The 17,527-nt window shown below is 53.3% G+C and overlaps 1 protein-coding gene across 27 annotated transcripts in view; it reads right to left on the reverse strand.

Annotated features, from left to right (window-relative positions):
* The window catches only part of ZMIZ1 (zinc finger MIZ-type containing 1), a 244,518-nt gene that overhangs the window by 84,613 nt on the left and 142,378 nt on the right, over nt 1-17,527 (reverse strand). For all 27 annotated transcript variants that reach the window (XM_077946513.1, XM_077946501.1, XM_077946507.1 and 24 more), the window contains one exon: nt 13,157-13,262. In XM_077946513.1, coding sequence (XP_077802639.1) covers nt 13,157-13,262 — 106 coding nt within the window. The remainder of the gene's footprint in view (nt 1-13,156; nt 13,263-17,527) is intronic.

The raw sequence follows: 17,527 nt of genomic DNA on the forward strand, positions 1-17,527 counted from the left end.
TCCTGCAGAGACAATAGTGTCTCTTCATCCCAAACAGGTGAGACTGGGTCCTCTGGAATTCCCTACAGGAGTCCAGCCCCAGGCAGTGTTTCTCACCTGGCCAGCCTCAACAAGCCAGGAAGCTTTCCTAGGAATATAATGAAGCATCTGTTAATAACTCTTCAAGGAAAGCCATGGCCAGACTTCCCGAGCTCTGGGTTCTGTGTCTCTTTGGGCCCAAAACAGCACAGGCAGCCGGCAAGGAGGCTCTGCTTCCCTCCAGCCATCTGCCTGGCCACCGCCCTGTCCCTAGTGAGGGGAATTACCACCTTGCAGAGCTTCCACTGCAAAACACAAACACCTGGTTGCCTGGGCCGCACCTTGTCAGGGTGAGGAGATCCAGATGGTCCCTGGAGAGACAGCTGGGTTACCATGGAAACAGAATTGCTGCTGCTCCAGCCAGGAGAGCTGGATTCTAGATCTGTGGGACCCTGAGCTCAGAGGAGAGAGTGATTTGCATACAGTCACATAGCAAGTAGGTCTCAGAGCCTGCACTGTAAAGCAGGACTTCAAAATAATCAGAACTGTTACATGCAGAGCCCTCATGAGATGACAGTTTATGCTACATACTTGGTACCTATCGTTTCATGAGAGGCTAGGAGATGAGGCCGGGGATACATATAGCTTGGAAATCGCAGAGCTAAACCAGACCCATGTCAGCCTGATCTTGAAGCCTAAGCTCAGGTCCCTGCCCTAGGCTACTCCTCATTCTGGTTTCCAGCACTGGGCTCTACATAGCCTGAGACTAGCCCCATACCAGAAGCTAGCTGGCCCTGACTTGGGGACAACTGAAAGGGTGGAGGCAAGGAGGGGCTAGAGGCCTGCAGGCAGAGACCCATTTCCAGGGCCTGAACCCCCACCTCCGAGCCCTTGCTCTGCCATGCACGCTGACCTGGGCAGCTCACGGGGGCAAGAGGGCAGGGGTCTGTTGGCCTGAGCCTTCCTCCCTGCCCCTGTGTGCCAGATGGGCCCTGGGAACAGGCGAGAGGCACATTCACAATGAGTCTGATCCCAGGGAAGGAGGAAGAGAAGAAGGCGCAACCACGGAGGAGGAGAAGGAGCACCATACTTGGGGTTGGGGCAGGCCCAGGTCAACACTCCTCCTCCCCCAATCTCTTGATTCTTCCTTCTTCTCTTCAGACTCAAGGGCCCACACATCCATCCACTCAGAGCTATGTCTTCACTAATCCCTTGCCTGTTATACAAAGGGTTGAGCTACTTTGGACGAGTGAATAAATCTCTTTGAGCATCAGTTTCCTAATCTATAGAATGGGTTGGATTCTCACGAGGATCACAAAATACCCAGCAGCAATGCATGGCATGAAGCAGTAGCTCAATAAATGGTACTTTAAATGTTACTTTGTCTTCCTCCTACCAATCTTTAAATAATTTTGGGCTGGGCTGCTGGGAAGACTTGGCGAGATAGAAGCCCTCAAAGTTTCCCTTACTCAGGGCACAGACAGGATGGGAATGGTGAGACAGAAGCCTTCAAACATCCCTTGCCCAGGGCACAGACAGGGTGCTGTGGGCCCTGTCCAGTGTCCCTCTGCCAGCTCTCTACTTTCCCCTTCTGCAGGGCTGCCTGCCTCCTGCACAGTGGCTCAGATTCTTTTCTGGGGAAAGGGGGGATGCATTCTTTTTTTTTTGAGACAGAGTTTTCGCTCTGTCGCCCAGGCTCTATCTCGGCTCACTGCAAGTTCCGCCTCCTGGGTTCATGCCATTCTCCTGCCTCACGCTCCTGAGTAGTAGCTGGGACTACAGGCGCCTGCCACCGCACCCGGCTAATTTTTTTTTTGTATTTTTAGTAGAGGCAGGGTTTCACCATGTTAGCCAGGATGGTCTTGATCTCCTGACCTCGTGATCCACCCGCCTTGGCCTCCCAAAGTGCTGGGATTACAGGCGTGAGCCACCGCGCCCGGCGGGATGCATTCTTAACCTCATTTAAGCCTCTGCTGTCTTGGAGACCCCATTTACCCCACCTTAGTTAACAGGGTCCCACTCATCTCCACACCCTTGGAGGTGGCGTGGCTGGCATTTACCTTGGCCCTACCTGCAATAAGGGTTCCATATTTTCACAACACTAGGTTTTGTGCTACCTCCAGGTATGAGAGGCATTCCAGAGAGCATGAATGCCAACACGCTGGAATAAAATTTCTCACACATATACAGCATGTCCTATACACCTGACCCTGTTCTAAGCACATATAGACCTTAACTCACTTAAAGCCTATGAGGTAGGCATTATTATAATCCCCTTTGATCAAATGAGAGAACCATGGCACAAATAAGTTAACTGACTCTTCTAAGGTTTCAGAACTGGCGAGCAGAGGGCTGGGTGGGATTCAAACCCAGACAGGCTGCTCCAGAATCCATGCTTTTTAATGACTACTCTTCTCTATGCAACAGCTGAATGGCTTCTGGAAAAAATATTTGAAATGGGGGTTGACCCAGGCTCTCTGCTATTCATCATCCAAGGGACCGTGAGTGTTTGAATGAGCCCAAAGATGGGAGGGTGTTTAACCTACCAGCAAGGACAAATCATGTCAAACACTTAAGGCCTCCACTGGCAAGCAGTTCAGGTGATCTTTGGCAGCTCTCAAATCATTAGTGTGTCTTTCCCAGGACTTCATTTTAACCTGTTCATAGACAGCAGGGGCAGCTGGTGGCTTTGGGGTTGAATACTCTTGTTTGAATCACAATTCTGGCTCTTTTTGGCCAGAAAGCCCTGGTCAAATTATTTAATGTATCTAAACCTCTGTTTCCTCATCTGTAAAATGAGGTAGATATGAGTATCTGGAATCACCATGTGGGATAAGTGAGTTCATGGATACTCAAGGCAGTGCATGTTACAGAGAAAATGCAGACCTTAATGTCGGCTGTATCATGACTGAAAGGGGCTAGGAATCAGATCTTTTCCTAATCCAGATGCCCTTCCCCAACCTGTCCTGGCTCTGTATGTCTAAAGAGGCAAAACTGGTGATAACCGTATCATCAGTAATGCCCATCTGTCTGTCTAACCCAGAAGGTACATACTTTGGTATTTACAAGGTATTTACAAGACTGTGGCTTGCAACACTTGGTTAAAACGTTCCACAACCAGCCTGCCCGCCTTCTGCCGGGGCCCTGCTCCATTTCACTCTCACACCCTCGAATCCCCTGAAATCCCTTCTCTGGGGGCGAGGATGCTAAGCTCCATCTTAAAACCAAAGCTCTGGCTTCCTTAATCCTCTTACCTGGCTCTTTCCTCCGCAGAATTAATTGCTGCCAATGGCTTTATTAACTCCTTGGGCAGCCATGGCATCCTCAGGGCAACCTGGGGCGGAGCTGGTGGGGGTTGTTTTGGCAGGACCTCTGTCCTGGGTGCACCTATAGGTAGGGTGGCTAGAGGCAGATGCAGGAAGGCTTGGGAAGACAGGCACGATGATACCTGTGACCCCGCATCTCCAGAGAAGCTATTCCAGCTCCTCGGGAGCACCACCGAGTCCCTGGTGACCTGCAGAGATGCATGGATGGCCTGGCCAGAGCTCTGGTCCCCCTTCTGCCCTTGCCAAGACCACCTCCCCACCCCTCAGAGCCTCCATTTTTTCCTTAAAATGGGAACAAGCTCATGTGGAGGAGTCATAGGGTTGGACATGGAAGGGAGGGTTAAGGGCTGTGTGGTTACTGCCATCACCCACCCACAGAATGGGAACATTCACTTATTTCAAACCAGGAGAGAAGGCACTGTGTGTATTGCATGTGTATGTGTTTGGAAGCCCTGTGCTTAGCATGGGGTGGGCCTGGCACAAGAAGCTTATCGTCCCTCGCCCTTAAAATTCCAGTTTAGTATTTTTTATTTTAAGAGGCACTCTCACACCCACAGCCTCATCATTCTTCCTGCAGCCGTGAAGGCAGAGAAATGCTGTAGATGGACCAGACTAAGGATGAGATGGCTGCTGGGTGGGGCGCAGCCTACCCCAGGCCCTGGAGCCTCCTTCAGAGCCGCACTTCTTAACTAGGGCACCCTCAAGTGTGGTGTAGGTGATATGGCCTCACAGGTTGCTTAGGTAGTCACAGTTCCCAGTGGGAGAACCACTGCAACCTCAGCTGTCTTTCCATCTTTGGGATGCTGTTGTTTCTCAGAAGACAGGCTCAGTAGCTTGGTGCTCACTGGTCTTTAAGCCTTTCTAAATCCCTTCACCCTTCACCTCCCCCTTTTTGTAAATTAAATTTTTTTTTGGTAGAGATGTCTCACTATGATGCCCAGGCTGGCCTCAGACTCCTGGCCTCAAGTGATCCTTCCACCTCAGCCTCCCAAAGTGCTAGGATTACAGGAGCGAGCCACTGCACCCAGCCATCACCTCCCTTTTTAACTAGCAGAGAAATGGCTCACCCTCCATCATTGAGCAGTCACCTGTAGCTAAACTAGGAGACAAGGTATGGTACCTATTGTCTTTATTTTGGCAGTTTCGGAATGTGGTAAGGGAGACTGATCTGCCATTTAAGGAAGCAATATAAAATTTCCTTTAAGAAATATTAAGAACTCAATCTTAATACAAGCGGTACTGAACTATGGCAGAGATGATGAGGGTGTGATGCCAGTGACTGAGTCTGTAAAGCATCTTGTTGCAGGCACTGTGGGTGCCTCTTCTACGTAGCCTCTGCTGACTGCATGCACTGGAACTCTGCCTGGGCATTTTCTGCTAACTTGAGTGCCAAGGGTTCATCCACCTGCTCCCCAACCTCAAGCCGACCTCGCCCAATAATGGTGGAGAGATGGAGAAATGCCTCCTCCTCCTTGCCTCTCAGGTAGGTAAGGGGCACATTCTAGCTGCCAGCACTCCCAGCAGGACTGAGCCCCAGGTATCCACAGCAGGTTACGTGCTTCCTAGCCACTCTTTTCACTGACTTCCCTCCCTTCCCCATCTCATTTCCTCCACTTCTCGATCAGTGCTTTCTGGGATCCTAAAGGAACAACTTGCACTGGAATCCTCACCGCAGGCTCTGCCTCTGGGAACCCACACTCAGACACACATCATCTGGCTACAATGCCTGCAGCAGCCTGGTCTTCCCCTACTATAGACCTCGTTAATCCCTACTCCCACTCACTGTGCAGATCCCCTGTCCCAATCAGGTGGCCGTGGGGCGGCACAGGAGGTAGGCGGCTGAGGGGCCTGGTAACAGAAGCAGGCCCTTCTTAGGGTCCCATTCTCCAGGCTCCCCTCTCATTTTGGACAGGCATGGAAAGCAGGTACCCACTGGCTCGGTCCAGGGTATCCTTGTGCACACCCCCACTCTGTGGGCAGGGGGGCCAGCGATGAGCTAATCCCCCAGATGAGAGGCTGTCCCTGGAGCTCTCGGGAAACCAGAGAGGGCTACGCTAGGAAAACTGCTGAGCCGGCCAGGAGCTGCCGGTTCTCCTTCTCACCCCGCCCCTGCCAACTCCAACCGTAACTCTGAAGAAACCCACGACCGCTGCTGCTTCTGCTTAAAAACAGAAAGAAGATGTGGGAAACAAAGAAAACGGTCACCCCCCCAGCCCCATCCAGATAGATCCATTACTTGTAAGTTGATATTCTGGTATATTCTCTTCTGGTGTCTGTGCCTAAATACATGTTCATTTTGTTTTTGTACCTGGCTGGGATCATACTAAGTCTAGCACTTTTTATCCTTCTAGAAAGTTAACATGACACGTAAGCATTCCCACATAGTCATCATGCTTTAGAGACCTCGTTTTAATGGCCATAGAAATAGCCTGGAAGTTGTTTCCACATCTGCCCTTTCTCATTCTGCACATGGCAGGGCCCCTCCCTACTGCTCATTCCTGGAACCCCAGGGACCATCACAGCTGCCCCTCCCCCCAATTCCTTGGCCTGGGAACACTGTGTCCATAAACCATCCCTTTTCTCCAAGAGCAGAGTGAGGCCACCGGATCTCAGGCCTCATCCCTCAGGGAGGTGGGGGAGGGGACGGGAGCCAGGGCCCCTGGCCCAGGCCAGGCCACCCACCAGTTCACCCAGGGTTATTCAGAGTGAGGTGGTTCCCTGGGCTCCAGATCTGACCATCTTGGAAATTAGTCCTGCTTCCAGCACCAGAAGCCATGTGACCTGGGTCTCTGTCTTCTCTCAGAGCCTCAGTTTCCTCCTCTATTAATGGGCATGCTGATAAGAGCGCCAGTTGCCTTTCCCATGGCACTGAAACAGAGGGAGGTGAGCGTGTGAACAGGTTTCGTCCACTAAACAGATCTGACCATGAGTCAGTTCCGAGAGGCCGGGTGACGAAATCCAGAGCCCTTTCTAGGGGCACCTGACCCGGGGCGGTGGAGACAGCCCAGCAGGAGGAAGGAAGCCAAATCCCTCCCAACATCCCAGTTTTGCTGAGCTCGGATGTGGGGGTGGGGGCCGGTGTCCAGGAGGAAGTTTGTCTCGGCCTTGAAAAGGTGCCCCAGCCTGCCAGGTGGCTGGCATTTCAAGGGCAAGGGCCTCCCTGCCTGCTGTCTCTGGGGCACCGGCAGCTGGTAACAAATCCCCTGCAATTTGCACCCACCAATCCCGCCTGCTCGCTGGGCAGCCGAGAGCTGTTTTTCACGGAGAGCTGCGCACAGCTTTGTCTTAGAGAGACAGCTCTGGCAGGGTGTCCCTGAATAAGGCCATTTGTCCTCCCAGTGAAGGGAAGGCGGATGCATGTTCTGGGGTTGGCAGAGGCAGAGAGGGGTGGAGAGCAGCCACAAGGGAGGCGTGAGGTGGAGATTGGAGTCAAGCCACCAACAGAGACCAGGAATGTCCCCACCACCGTGGGGTCTGAGAGTCCACCATTCAGCCAGGTGACATCAAGAGGGCTGGCTTTCAAAGACAGAAGTTGAAACAGTGGTTTATGGCCTGGCTTAAGGTGTCCTGAGCAGAAGAGGTAGAAATGACTTGGCTGGTCTCTGACACCTGTGCCTCTCCCAACAATCTGAAGGCTGGGGCACTCTCCAGGGCTCTTGGGGTCAGGCTCTTTCTCTGAGCCCTGGGGCTGCTGCACCAGTTGTTATAGAAGCTCCCTGGGATTGAGAGCTCCAGTGTTAAGTACCCAGCCTCTCCCAAGCACTCTCTCCATGGACCACAGGTCATAGACAGGGAGGGCGAGACATGGACCCCTTTGCATTCCTGATTCTTTACCTCCCAGGCTGGCCAGGGGCCCAGGGCATGTCTCAGCCCCCCTCCTGTGATCTGCTGACATTTCCCATGGCTGTCAGCTCCTCTGGGGACTGTCAACACACCAGGGAAACCAGGCTGAGGAGATGTTTGTGGACAAAAAGTAAGCAATCCACTCTGCATGGGACCCAGGACTCGGGCTGCTGCGTTGCGATGTGAGGGTGTCCTTGGAACAGAGGTCAGAAACACTCATGTCCACAGGGCTGGTTTCCAACGGTGGGGAAGGCCATGGGTGTGAGACAATAGAGAGGGATGGGGAGGGCACAGCGCCTGTCCCAGAGGTTAGCTACCACCACCCAGTCAGTCCCAGTCAGCTGTGAGGATGCGGGTCCAAGATTCCCACTCAAAGGAAGCCAGGCATTTGACTCTACTGTACACATTTCCTAAACAGTGAATGCTGGCAACTTGTATGCATTAAAAAAAAAATTGAGGGGTCCAACCTCAGGTGTCTGTGGGCAGCCAGTCTGTGTACTCTGATTGACAGCCACCAGTCACTTATCCTTAAGGAAAACCGGCCTCTTCCTCAGTGGTGGCAGTTCTTCCAGTTCTGACCACTCTCCTGAGTTCTGATGACCTGTCTCAGGACATCCTGCGGAAGCCCCAAGGTCTCCTGTACCTGCTGCTCTCTCTGTGTTTTGACTCTGCCAACAGCATGAGGGTGGGAGCCCACAACTGTGAGGCCTGCCTCAGGCAGACAGGAAGGGCGGGAGAAGGCAGCCGGCATGCGGGCTCTCCTCTGGACTCTGGCCCTGCCTCGCTAGGACTTGGGCTGCGTCCTCCCCTTCTCTGGGCCCTGGGCTCCGGCATTCTCTATTCGATTATTTCAACAGCGACTGGCTGCTCACGGGTCAGCTGAGGCCATACGGCTTTCTTCAAGCATGGACAGGAGCTGAGACAGGCAGAAGGTTCATGGGGACCTCGACATGGTGACAGCCTGGTGCTGGTGCCCACGATGCCAGCAGGCATGGGACTGCTCGGTGCTGAGGAGGCTGACATTTCAGCGCTGCCCGCCAAGTCCCCTCGGGCTGGCATGGAGGGTGGGGGTGGGGCAATGCTAAGGCCAGGCCTGGGGAGAATCAAGGGAGTATCAGGATGCCGGGCCGGACAGGTGACCTTCTGTACTGAGGAGGTAGGGGGCCTGGTGAGAAGGAGGATCCCGCCCGCGCACGCACATGCTCCTGTGAGCGCGCTCTGAGGCTAAAGGCTGCGCCAGAACAAAGAGCTGGGGGCTGGGCGTCCAGGGCCGCGTGGAGCCGCCTGCCTGGCGGCTGCTGCAATGACTGCCTACACTCGCCTCCTTAGCACTCTCCCAGGACACACACACACACACGCACACACACAAGCATGCATGCATGCACATGCACACACGTGCTCCTGCACCACGGCCGGCTCACCGCCAGCTCTCCTGACAAAGCCCCGCTCCAAGCTCGCTCACTGCATGATCTCATCCTGGCCCTCCTTGGCTGGCCTGGCCTCCTGACAAGGGAGACAGACAGGGGGACGCAGCGCCAGGGCGACTCACGCAGGCATGCACCTACGCACAGATAACATGCATGCAGACACAGATAAGCATGTACATCTACACAGCCATGCACAAACACCATGCAGATACATACATGTACACAACCACGCACACACAGACACGCACACAGGTACACATACATCATAGACATACACACACCATGGACACAGCCATGTACATGTACATGGCCATACATAGCATGCACAGATACACACGCGTACACAGCTATGCAGACACACACAGAGGCATGCACAGGTACACAGCACACACCCACATACAAAGCCATATACTCTCCCCAACACAAACATACACAGCCACACACACACCATACACACAGACCTACAGAGGGAAAAAGTCTGAGACCCAGAGAAACCCAGGAAGGCAGAGAAAGCCATGGGAAGCCAGAGATGGACAGGGGCCGCTGCATGGAGACAGACCTACAGACACCGAGACCAAAGAGAGAACAGAGTGGGGAGCCCTGGGAGGGCAGAACTGCACCGGCATGTCAGACAGGTGTGCAAAGGCAGGAGGGCGGACAGGTGGTCCAGACTGGCTGAAGGGGCTTGAGGGCTGGAGCGAGTTCTGGGACTGCAGAGGCCTCCCTGGGAGTGGGCTGGGCAGGTGGGAGCGGCCAACCCCACACAGGCACACTGGGGCTGTGCCCAAGGGCAGGGTCACTGCAGGTCACGCACACGCACAGAGACAAGGGGAGACAGGCCAGTGGGAAACAGGCTTGCTGCCACAGAAAGGGTCTTAGAGAGGCTGGGAGTCACATTGGCTAAGAGACAGACATACGGAAGCGGAGGAGGAAGGCTGGAGGGTCATATTTACTTGGCCCCCAGTGTGTGTCAGGTATTAGCTGGGCCCCTTCCTCACTCCCATTATTAGGGGGTCCCACTGCATCCTCATGACATGGGCTGTCTTCACAGCTGTCTTCACAGACGAGGCCACAGCTCGGACAGGTGGCCAAGAGGAGGCCCGGCGCCGGTGCCATATCTGGGACTTGGGGTCCCAGCTTGACTCGCCACGGCCTCCACCCCTCTTATGGCCCAGCCTGCCCCTGGCAGGCCCTTCACCCCTCAAATAAAACCAGCAGGTGGAGGCTCCCCCCTCAGACTGGCCCCCTTTCCTTTCCAGAAGATGGGGCAAGCAGGGGGTGACTGGGATCCCAAGAGCCCGTATGTCTAGAGGGGCGGCCTTGAAAGGTAGTTAGTCATGGCTGTGGGCACTGACAAGGGTTTGACTCCTAATAAGGAAATTCAAGGATGGCCAAGCCACAGGCACTCCTGTGCCTCAGTGTTCTCAGCTGCAGAACGGGTACACTGAGAATTCATCTCCTGGGAGCCTGTGTAGTGTCAGAGGGTCACGTGAGTTCACAGACACAATGCATGGGAAAGGGCTTTCTAAATTATAAAGGCTGTGTTCAAGCGGGGGTGCAGATGGAGGAAAGAACAAATCCCTGTTTCAAGTGAAGAAGTGATGCTGGGAATGCCACTCAGAGGCCTTGCTAGAGACCCCTGAGCAGCATGAAGGGCTCTCTCCAACAGAAATGGACGGCTGCCCAGGCCTGCTGTGATGGGGCAGGCAGAGCCCTGGGCCTGCAGCCAGGGGGCTAGGAGTTCAGGTTCCAGCCCATCACTTATGAGTTGGGTGACCTCAGGGAAGTCATAGGACCTCTCTAAGCTTCCATTTCTTCATCCATAAATGTAGATAGTATTCCGTGTCTCACAAAGCTGGGCACCGCCACAAAACATATGAGAACGCCCAGCATGTGTCAGCAGGGCAGGGGTTTCAGTGACCCTTTGTGGAGGGGCTGCACGGAGACCTGAGTCTCTCCTGCTCCTCTGGAGAGGCGCTGGGCTCCTGGGACAGCCCATTCTCCAGGTCTCCTTCTCCCTCTGTGGCATAGTTTTGCCTCTTAAATATCCCTCTGTCTCCATTCCACTCTTGTCTTCCTGATCCAGCCACCATCATCCTCACCCCGACCTCCCCAGTGATCTGTCAACCGGCCACCTACATCCAGGTGGGCTTCCAGGCCCCGTGCCATCTGTTCTTTTATAGCCAGAGCTGTCGTCACAAAATGAGCATTTAGCCATGTTCCCATTACTCTCAGGACAAAGACCGTGACCTCCAAGACAGGCCCTGAATGTTTCCGCTGCTGCTGCTCTCTCCAGCCTCGCCTTTGCCATGTACCCCCTGCCTCTGGGCTCCAGAATCACTGCATTTCTCTTAGTTCTGACAAAAAGCTATGCATGCTCCCCTTCCACCTCAACACCTTTGCACAGGCTGTCCCCTTAACTGCAAAGATGCTCTTTCTTCTTTTCTTCACTTATCAACCTTTGGGTCTCGGGGGAGACTGCTACAACCCCAGAGTGGTCTGCCCTCAACAACATCCCCTTGCCATCCTTCACTTTTCCTTCAAGGCACTTATCACAGCTTGAGCTTACACACACACACACACACACACACACACACACCCCTCTAATTATTTGATCAATGTTTTCCTCTCCCTCTAGACTAGGGATCAGGAAGTATAGTTAATCACTTGTTTTTTTTGTTCTGGTTTCTTGGCTGTTGTTGTTTTGAGATAGGGTCTTGCTCTATCACCCAGGCTGGAATGCAGGGGCTCGATCTTGACTCACTGCAACCTCCACCTCCCAGGCTCAAGTGATCCTCCCATCCCAGCCTCCCAAGCAGCCTGGGACCACAGGCGTGCACCACCACACCCAGCTAATTTTTGTATTTTTTTGTAGAGATGGGGTTTCACCATGTTACCCAGGCTGGTCTCAAACTCCTGAACTCAAGTGATCCACCTACCCGAGCCTCCCAAAGTGCTGGGATTACAGGTGTGAGCCACTGCACACAGCACTTGTTTTCATAAATAAAGTTTTCGTGGAACCAGCCAACTCCATTCCTCTACGTACTATCTATGGCAGCTTTCACAGAGCCCCCACAGCCTAAGATATATACTGTCTGGCCCTTGATGGAAAAAGCTTGCTGGCCCCTGCTCTGCACTGTGAGTTTCTCGAGGCAGGACCTTTTCTGTTTAGTTGCCCTTGTAAATTCAGCCCTTGGCAGGTGCCTGCACAGTATGGGCACTCAAGAGGTACGTGTCTTTGATAAGTCATTTCTACCTTGTCAACACTGTATTGACTTAAGTCATTATGAAAACAGCACACTCCATCAGGAATAGATGTCCCTTGTGAGATTCCAAGACCATTTTCTGGCAAGCAATTCAATACGATAGCAATATCCCAATGCAGGCGGGCCAAGGGTTTCAGAGTAGTTATTGGCTAATGAGGCCACCACACACTTACGTGTGCAGCGCCATCCACATGAGATTATAAGTTGAGCATATTTATGGAAACACATTGTGAGATGTCCTTACAACGTTTTCATGAAGGCTGTGTCTATATACACTCCAAAGAACTGACTGATGAATTCAGTGAAAACGTCCGTTTTATTGTTATACAAAGGAAATAACTGTTTCTTTTTTGCTTTTTCAACTGCTTGTCCTGACTCCATAAGGAATGTTAACAATATCCAGACATGGTGCTAGGCACTTTATGTATTTCTAGCACTTACAATGACCCCTGAAGTCAGGGGTCTCCTTATCATTCCTGCCTTCCCTGAGAGATCAGCTGAGGCTCAGAGACCACACACTTAGCAAGTGACAGGTCTCTCCGGCTTAAAGCTAGCAGGGCGCCTGAGGCCTAAGCAAGGTTATGAGGATGGTGGGAAATGTAAAATAAAACTGTATCTTTAAAAAGTGCTCAAAGCCCTCCCAGACAGAATGCTGCTTGGCACTCTCCATGGCCCCTGCTTAATACAGGGTCCGCAGATGATGACAGAGTTGCAATACGGAACCCTGAGTGTAGTGATTCATTTTGTTTTCAATTTTGTTACATTTTAAACAATTTTTGGGGAATGAATGAAGGTACTGGAGTATAAAGGTTAAGAACGCTGACTCTGAAGTACAGGCCTGGGCTTAAATCCCTGCTGTGCTGCCTTCCAGCTGTGTGGCCTTGGGAAATGTCCTCAGTGTCAGTGAGCCTCAGTTTCCTCATCTGTAAAATGGGGAGATCACAGTGCTTATGCCAAGGGGTCACTGTGGTGATGGAGTGAACTGATGCTGGTCCTGCCTGTAGCACAGTGCCTGCTGCTGGGGTTTGGTGTGCCTCGGGACCCTCTCTGGCCCTGCGGTACCCTCCAAGACAAGTATACTCCCTGGGAGAGGCACGGGGAGAGCCCCATCTGTGGGTTCCAGAGCCTGTTGGATGAGTAGCTCTTCCTCAGGGGCTCGCACTACACCTAGACAAATGGAGGCACCAGCCGACAGGGACAACAGACAGGCCTGGTTTAGAGTCAGTTCCCCTCCCTACCTCCCGATGACATCGCGGAGTCCCCCACGGACACCTACCGGCAGACTTCGGGGTGAACTTGTCTCGGTTTGCAGCACATACGGCCAGTAGTCTGTAGCCAAGGTCCAGGTCGAAGCCTTGCTGGGCTGCCACCCGACTGACCACCTGACAGCAAGAGGGGAGGAGGGTAGGTGAGTCATGGAGCCCAGAGCCAGTGGATATGCCCGTTTTGCAGGTGAAGTGGGTGAGGTAGGCAGGCTAAGGCAGGCCCCCGCCATCAGGCGGAGCCAGGAGTCTACCGTGCCTTCTTCAGTCGCTCAGCAAATACTGATTAACACCTCTTCTGTGCCAGGCCCTGGGATCCTGGCCCCGTCCTCAGGGGTTTCCCAGGCTGACAATGGGCCCGACACCAAACCCATAGGCCCCGCCGCTTCCAAGGGCTCAGATTCGACCACATTCTAGAAGTCGGCTGGGGATCCTGTACCACCATCCTTAGGGTGGGCCCTAAGGGTCTCTGCTCCATCTGTGTGGCTCTTCCATCTCCTTTCCATGGGGCCTGTTATAAATGCAGACTCTTAGGCCCAGCCCTTCCCCTCTGAATCAGCATGCACCTCATCTAAAGCAGTGATTTAGGCCAGGTGTGGTGGCTCACACCTATAATCCTAGCATTTTGGGAGGCTGAGGAAGGTGGATCACTTGAGGTCAAGAGTTCGAGACCAGTCTGGGCAACATGGTGAAACCCCGTCTCTTCTAAAAATAAAAAAAATTAGCCAGGCATGGTGGCGGGCACCTGTAATCCCAGCAATTCTGGAGGCAGAGGCAGGAGAAGTGCTTCAACCTGGGATGGGGAAGTTGCAGTGGGCCTAGATCGTACCACTGCACTCCAGCCTGGGCAGAACAGCAAGACTCCTTCTCAAAAAAAAAAAAAAAAAAAAAAAAAAGCAGTGATTTAGAACAAACTGCTTCCCACGGGGCTTCAGGTCAGAGCTGTTTAATGGACTAAGGCTTCCTGGATGGGGCAGGCATCCTAATGCTGCTCCATGCCAAGCACCCTGCGGCCCCCTCAACCTTAGCCAGAAACTGCAGGACTCCCATGCGCAGCCTGGGGTTTGTCTCTAGCCTCAAGCCCCAGCAAATGGGGGGCTTCCATAACAGCAGTGATGCGTTTGCAGCCTGAAGGTCCCACCCATCTCCTTATAAATCTCAGAAGCAGGGGCTGGCAGGGTGAGAGGCGGGAGACTGGGAGGGCCATTGGTCCCCTGGGGGGCAGTGTGGGACGGGGCGCTCCAGGGGACCCTCGGATGGCTCTGCAAGTTCATGCCCCTCTGGCTTCACTCTGTCCCCACCCATTTCCAGGTGTCCCGCGACTCCCAGATCTGCTCCCTCACACCCGCCTTCCTCATTAACAGCAGCAAAATTAGCTTTCTCTATTAAGAAGGAAGGACCTTGGAAAATGGAGTCATTTAGAAAGCAGCTGGGGTGGCTATGGCTGAGTGGGGAGAGCACCCAGATGCAGTAGGCTGGTACTTATGAAAAAGGGGGGACTCAGCTGCCAAGCCTCCAGGAACCACCTGCTCCAGAGGCGCCTGGAGGGGCCTCAGACTGCCATGGGGTTTGGCCCGGCCCCCAGATCCAACAGAATCGTTCCCCATCGCCGCTTTATATCTCAGGGATTTGTGAAAGGGGCTCTGGGGCTAAAAGGGGTGGGAACACCATTTATCTAGACCAATTTAAAATAACACTGGAGACTCAGAGAATGTCCCGTGCTGAATCAGGGAGGAGCCAACAGGTTCCCCTTCCCAGGATCACCAGTGACTCTTGGAATGGGACTGTGGCCCTCCCTGCACCCTCCTGTGCAGGGCTAATGTTTGAGCCAGGTTGGGAGGAAAAAGGATGTTGTCAGGTTAGGATGTTTGCTTAGCGTCTCTGCTGCAAACAGAAGCCCCTGGCACAGAAGTCTTCCACACTCCCTAGGCCTCTTTCCCACGGGCTTTGTTTGCCCCTCTACATGTCCCAGTCTCTGGGCCACCCCAGGGTGAGGACACCCTCACCATAAGTCTCACTGTCCACATAGAAAAACCAAAGTCCCTAACTCTTTATGGCCTGTTGAGTATTTCAAGCCTGCAGGCAGACTCTCCTTCAGAGAGTGAGGAGGAAGGTTCTGGGCTGGAGGTTGCCACTGCAGCTCATACGTGGACTCTGGTGCCTTCCCTCTTTGTAGAACCTTAGGTGGAAGCCTGTGAGCACAGAGTGGCCTGTTCCGACTGGTGCAGTCGTGAGGCTGCTGTCAACGGGAAACACTGATGCTGACAGGTGCTGCAGTGAAAATGCTGGCTCCCACACACATAGGTGCTTTGTCTGCAACAAAGTGCAAATTCTTCCAGCAGCTCCACCAGGTACGTATTATTATTATTATCTCTGATTTACAGATGAGGAAACAGAGGTTGAACAACACCTCAAAGCTGGTCAGTGACACAGCCAGGATGTGATCCAGGCAGTCTAGCTGAAAACTCTGGGCCCTTTCCGTGCTAAGACTTCTTTCTCAGTCCACAAAGGGTTAACGCCATAACTTCCAACCTGCACTGAGGACCCTCTGGCCCTGGGTTCAGGGAAGGAAGGCAAAAGTCCCCATGTTTGGCCAATACTGGCTAATCCTGTTGCTCTAGTTAAAAAGGAAAAAATACTAGCTAACGAGCTAGAGGCGCATGGTGCTGTATGGCGGCTGCAAGGGCCAACCGGGTGGGTGGAGGAGCAGGGACTTCCGCTTGTCACCAAGTCATTTGTGCCCCAGCATTCAGAAGGGTCACTGGCTCCAATAGCCTCCTTTCACTGATGAGGAAGTCAAGGCCACAGAGCACAGGTGTGGCAGAGTAAGCTGAATCGAATCCTGTGACCCTAGAGTGCCTCATGCATTGCTATCCCCTGGGTTCCTCTGGCCCAGCCTGAGGACCCCCAGAAAGTCCTGGGAGGCAAGGTCTGACTGGCAGTGGTGGGAGCGTGGGCTCAGCTGTGCGGCTTGTTTTGAAGAGAGGTCCGCTCTCACCCCAGTGGTCATGGTGCTCTCTGTGAAGGTCCAATGGGGTGCAAGGACCCCTCCCCATAAAAGCCAGCGTGAGTGGCTGGGGCGCTGTGGTCCTCTGCTGGCTGCACAGGCACTGCTGCTTGACCCACGGTGGCGGGGGGCAGGGGAGCACTCCTGAGGCCGCCCTGTCATCCTGGCTGCCAGACACCTAGATCCCTGGAGCCAGGGGACCTCACAGGTCAGGGAGCCCAGCCTCATGCCACAGACAGGGAAACTAAAGTCCAGACAAAAGATGGAGAACTTGGCTGGGTATGGTAGCTCATACCTGTAATCCCAGCACTTTGGGAGGCTGAGGCAGGACAGCTTACACCCAGGAGTTCAAGACCAGTCTGGGAAACATAGCAAGATCTCATCTGTACACAATTTTTTTTTTTTTTTTTTTTGAGACAGAGTCCCACTCTGTTGCCCAGGCTAGAGTGCAATAGCATGATTTCAGCTCAGTGCAACATCCGCCTCCTGAGTTCAAGGAATTTTCCTACCTCAGCCACCTGAGAAGATGGGATTACAGGCACGCGCCACCACGTCCAGCTAATTTTCTTTTGTTCTTTTAGTAGAGACAGGGTTTCACCATGTTGGCCAGGCTGGTCTTGAACTCCTGACCTCAGGTGTGCTTGGGCTTATAGGCGTGAGCCATCGTGCCCAGCCCCATCTGTCCAAAAATTTATTTAGTCTGGTGTGATGGTGCAGGCCTGTGGTACCTAGCTACTTAGGAGGCTGAGGTGGGAGGATCATTTGAACCCAGGAGTTTGAGACCATCCTGGGCAACATAGCAAGGCCCCACCTCTAAGAAAAAAATTTTAAAAATTGACCTGGCATGGTGGCAGGCGCCTCTAGTCCCAGTTACCCAGGAGGCTGAGGCAGGAGGATCACTTAAGCCCAGGAGGTTGAGGCTACAGTGAGCAATGATCGTGCCACCGCATTCCAGCCTGGATGACAGGGCAAGACCCTGTCTCTAAAATTTAAAAAAATTAAAAAAAAAAAAAAAAAAAAAAAGACAGTCACTTGCTCAAGGTCACATGGTAAATTACATCAGTCCCACAGAACAACTGAGTTGTCTTGAAAAGCGTCCAGCCTGCTGGCCGCAAAGGAGGACAGGCTGTCTGGGGAATGCTGGAGAAGGGGTCTCCATTCCTGGCAGGGGGGCGGGACCTGAAAGGTCTTTCTGACTCTGACCTCCTCTGAAGCTGCGGGGCGTCCTCGTTGGGGAGATGAGGAAGAGGCCTGCTGATGTGACACCTGTTTCCCTCCCGGACCTGCTCTCCCACTGTCTCCTCTGTCTTGTGCTGTTCCCTAAGGTCACGAGAGGGAGGGAGAGGGCGCCCAGAGGGGCTGCTCTGCCTGACTACTG

This window comes from Macaca mulatta, chromosome 9, assembly GCF_049350105.2.
Source record: "Macaca mulatta isolate MMU2019108-1 chromosome 9, T2T-MMU8v2.0, whole genome shotgun sequence".
In the NCBI taxonomy this organism is placed as follows: Eukaryota; Metazoa; Chordata; class Mammalia; order Primates; family Cercopithecidae; genus Macaca; species Macaca mulatta.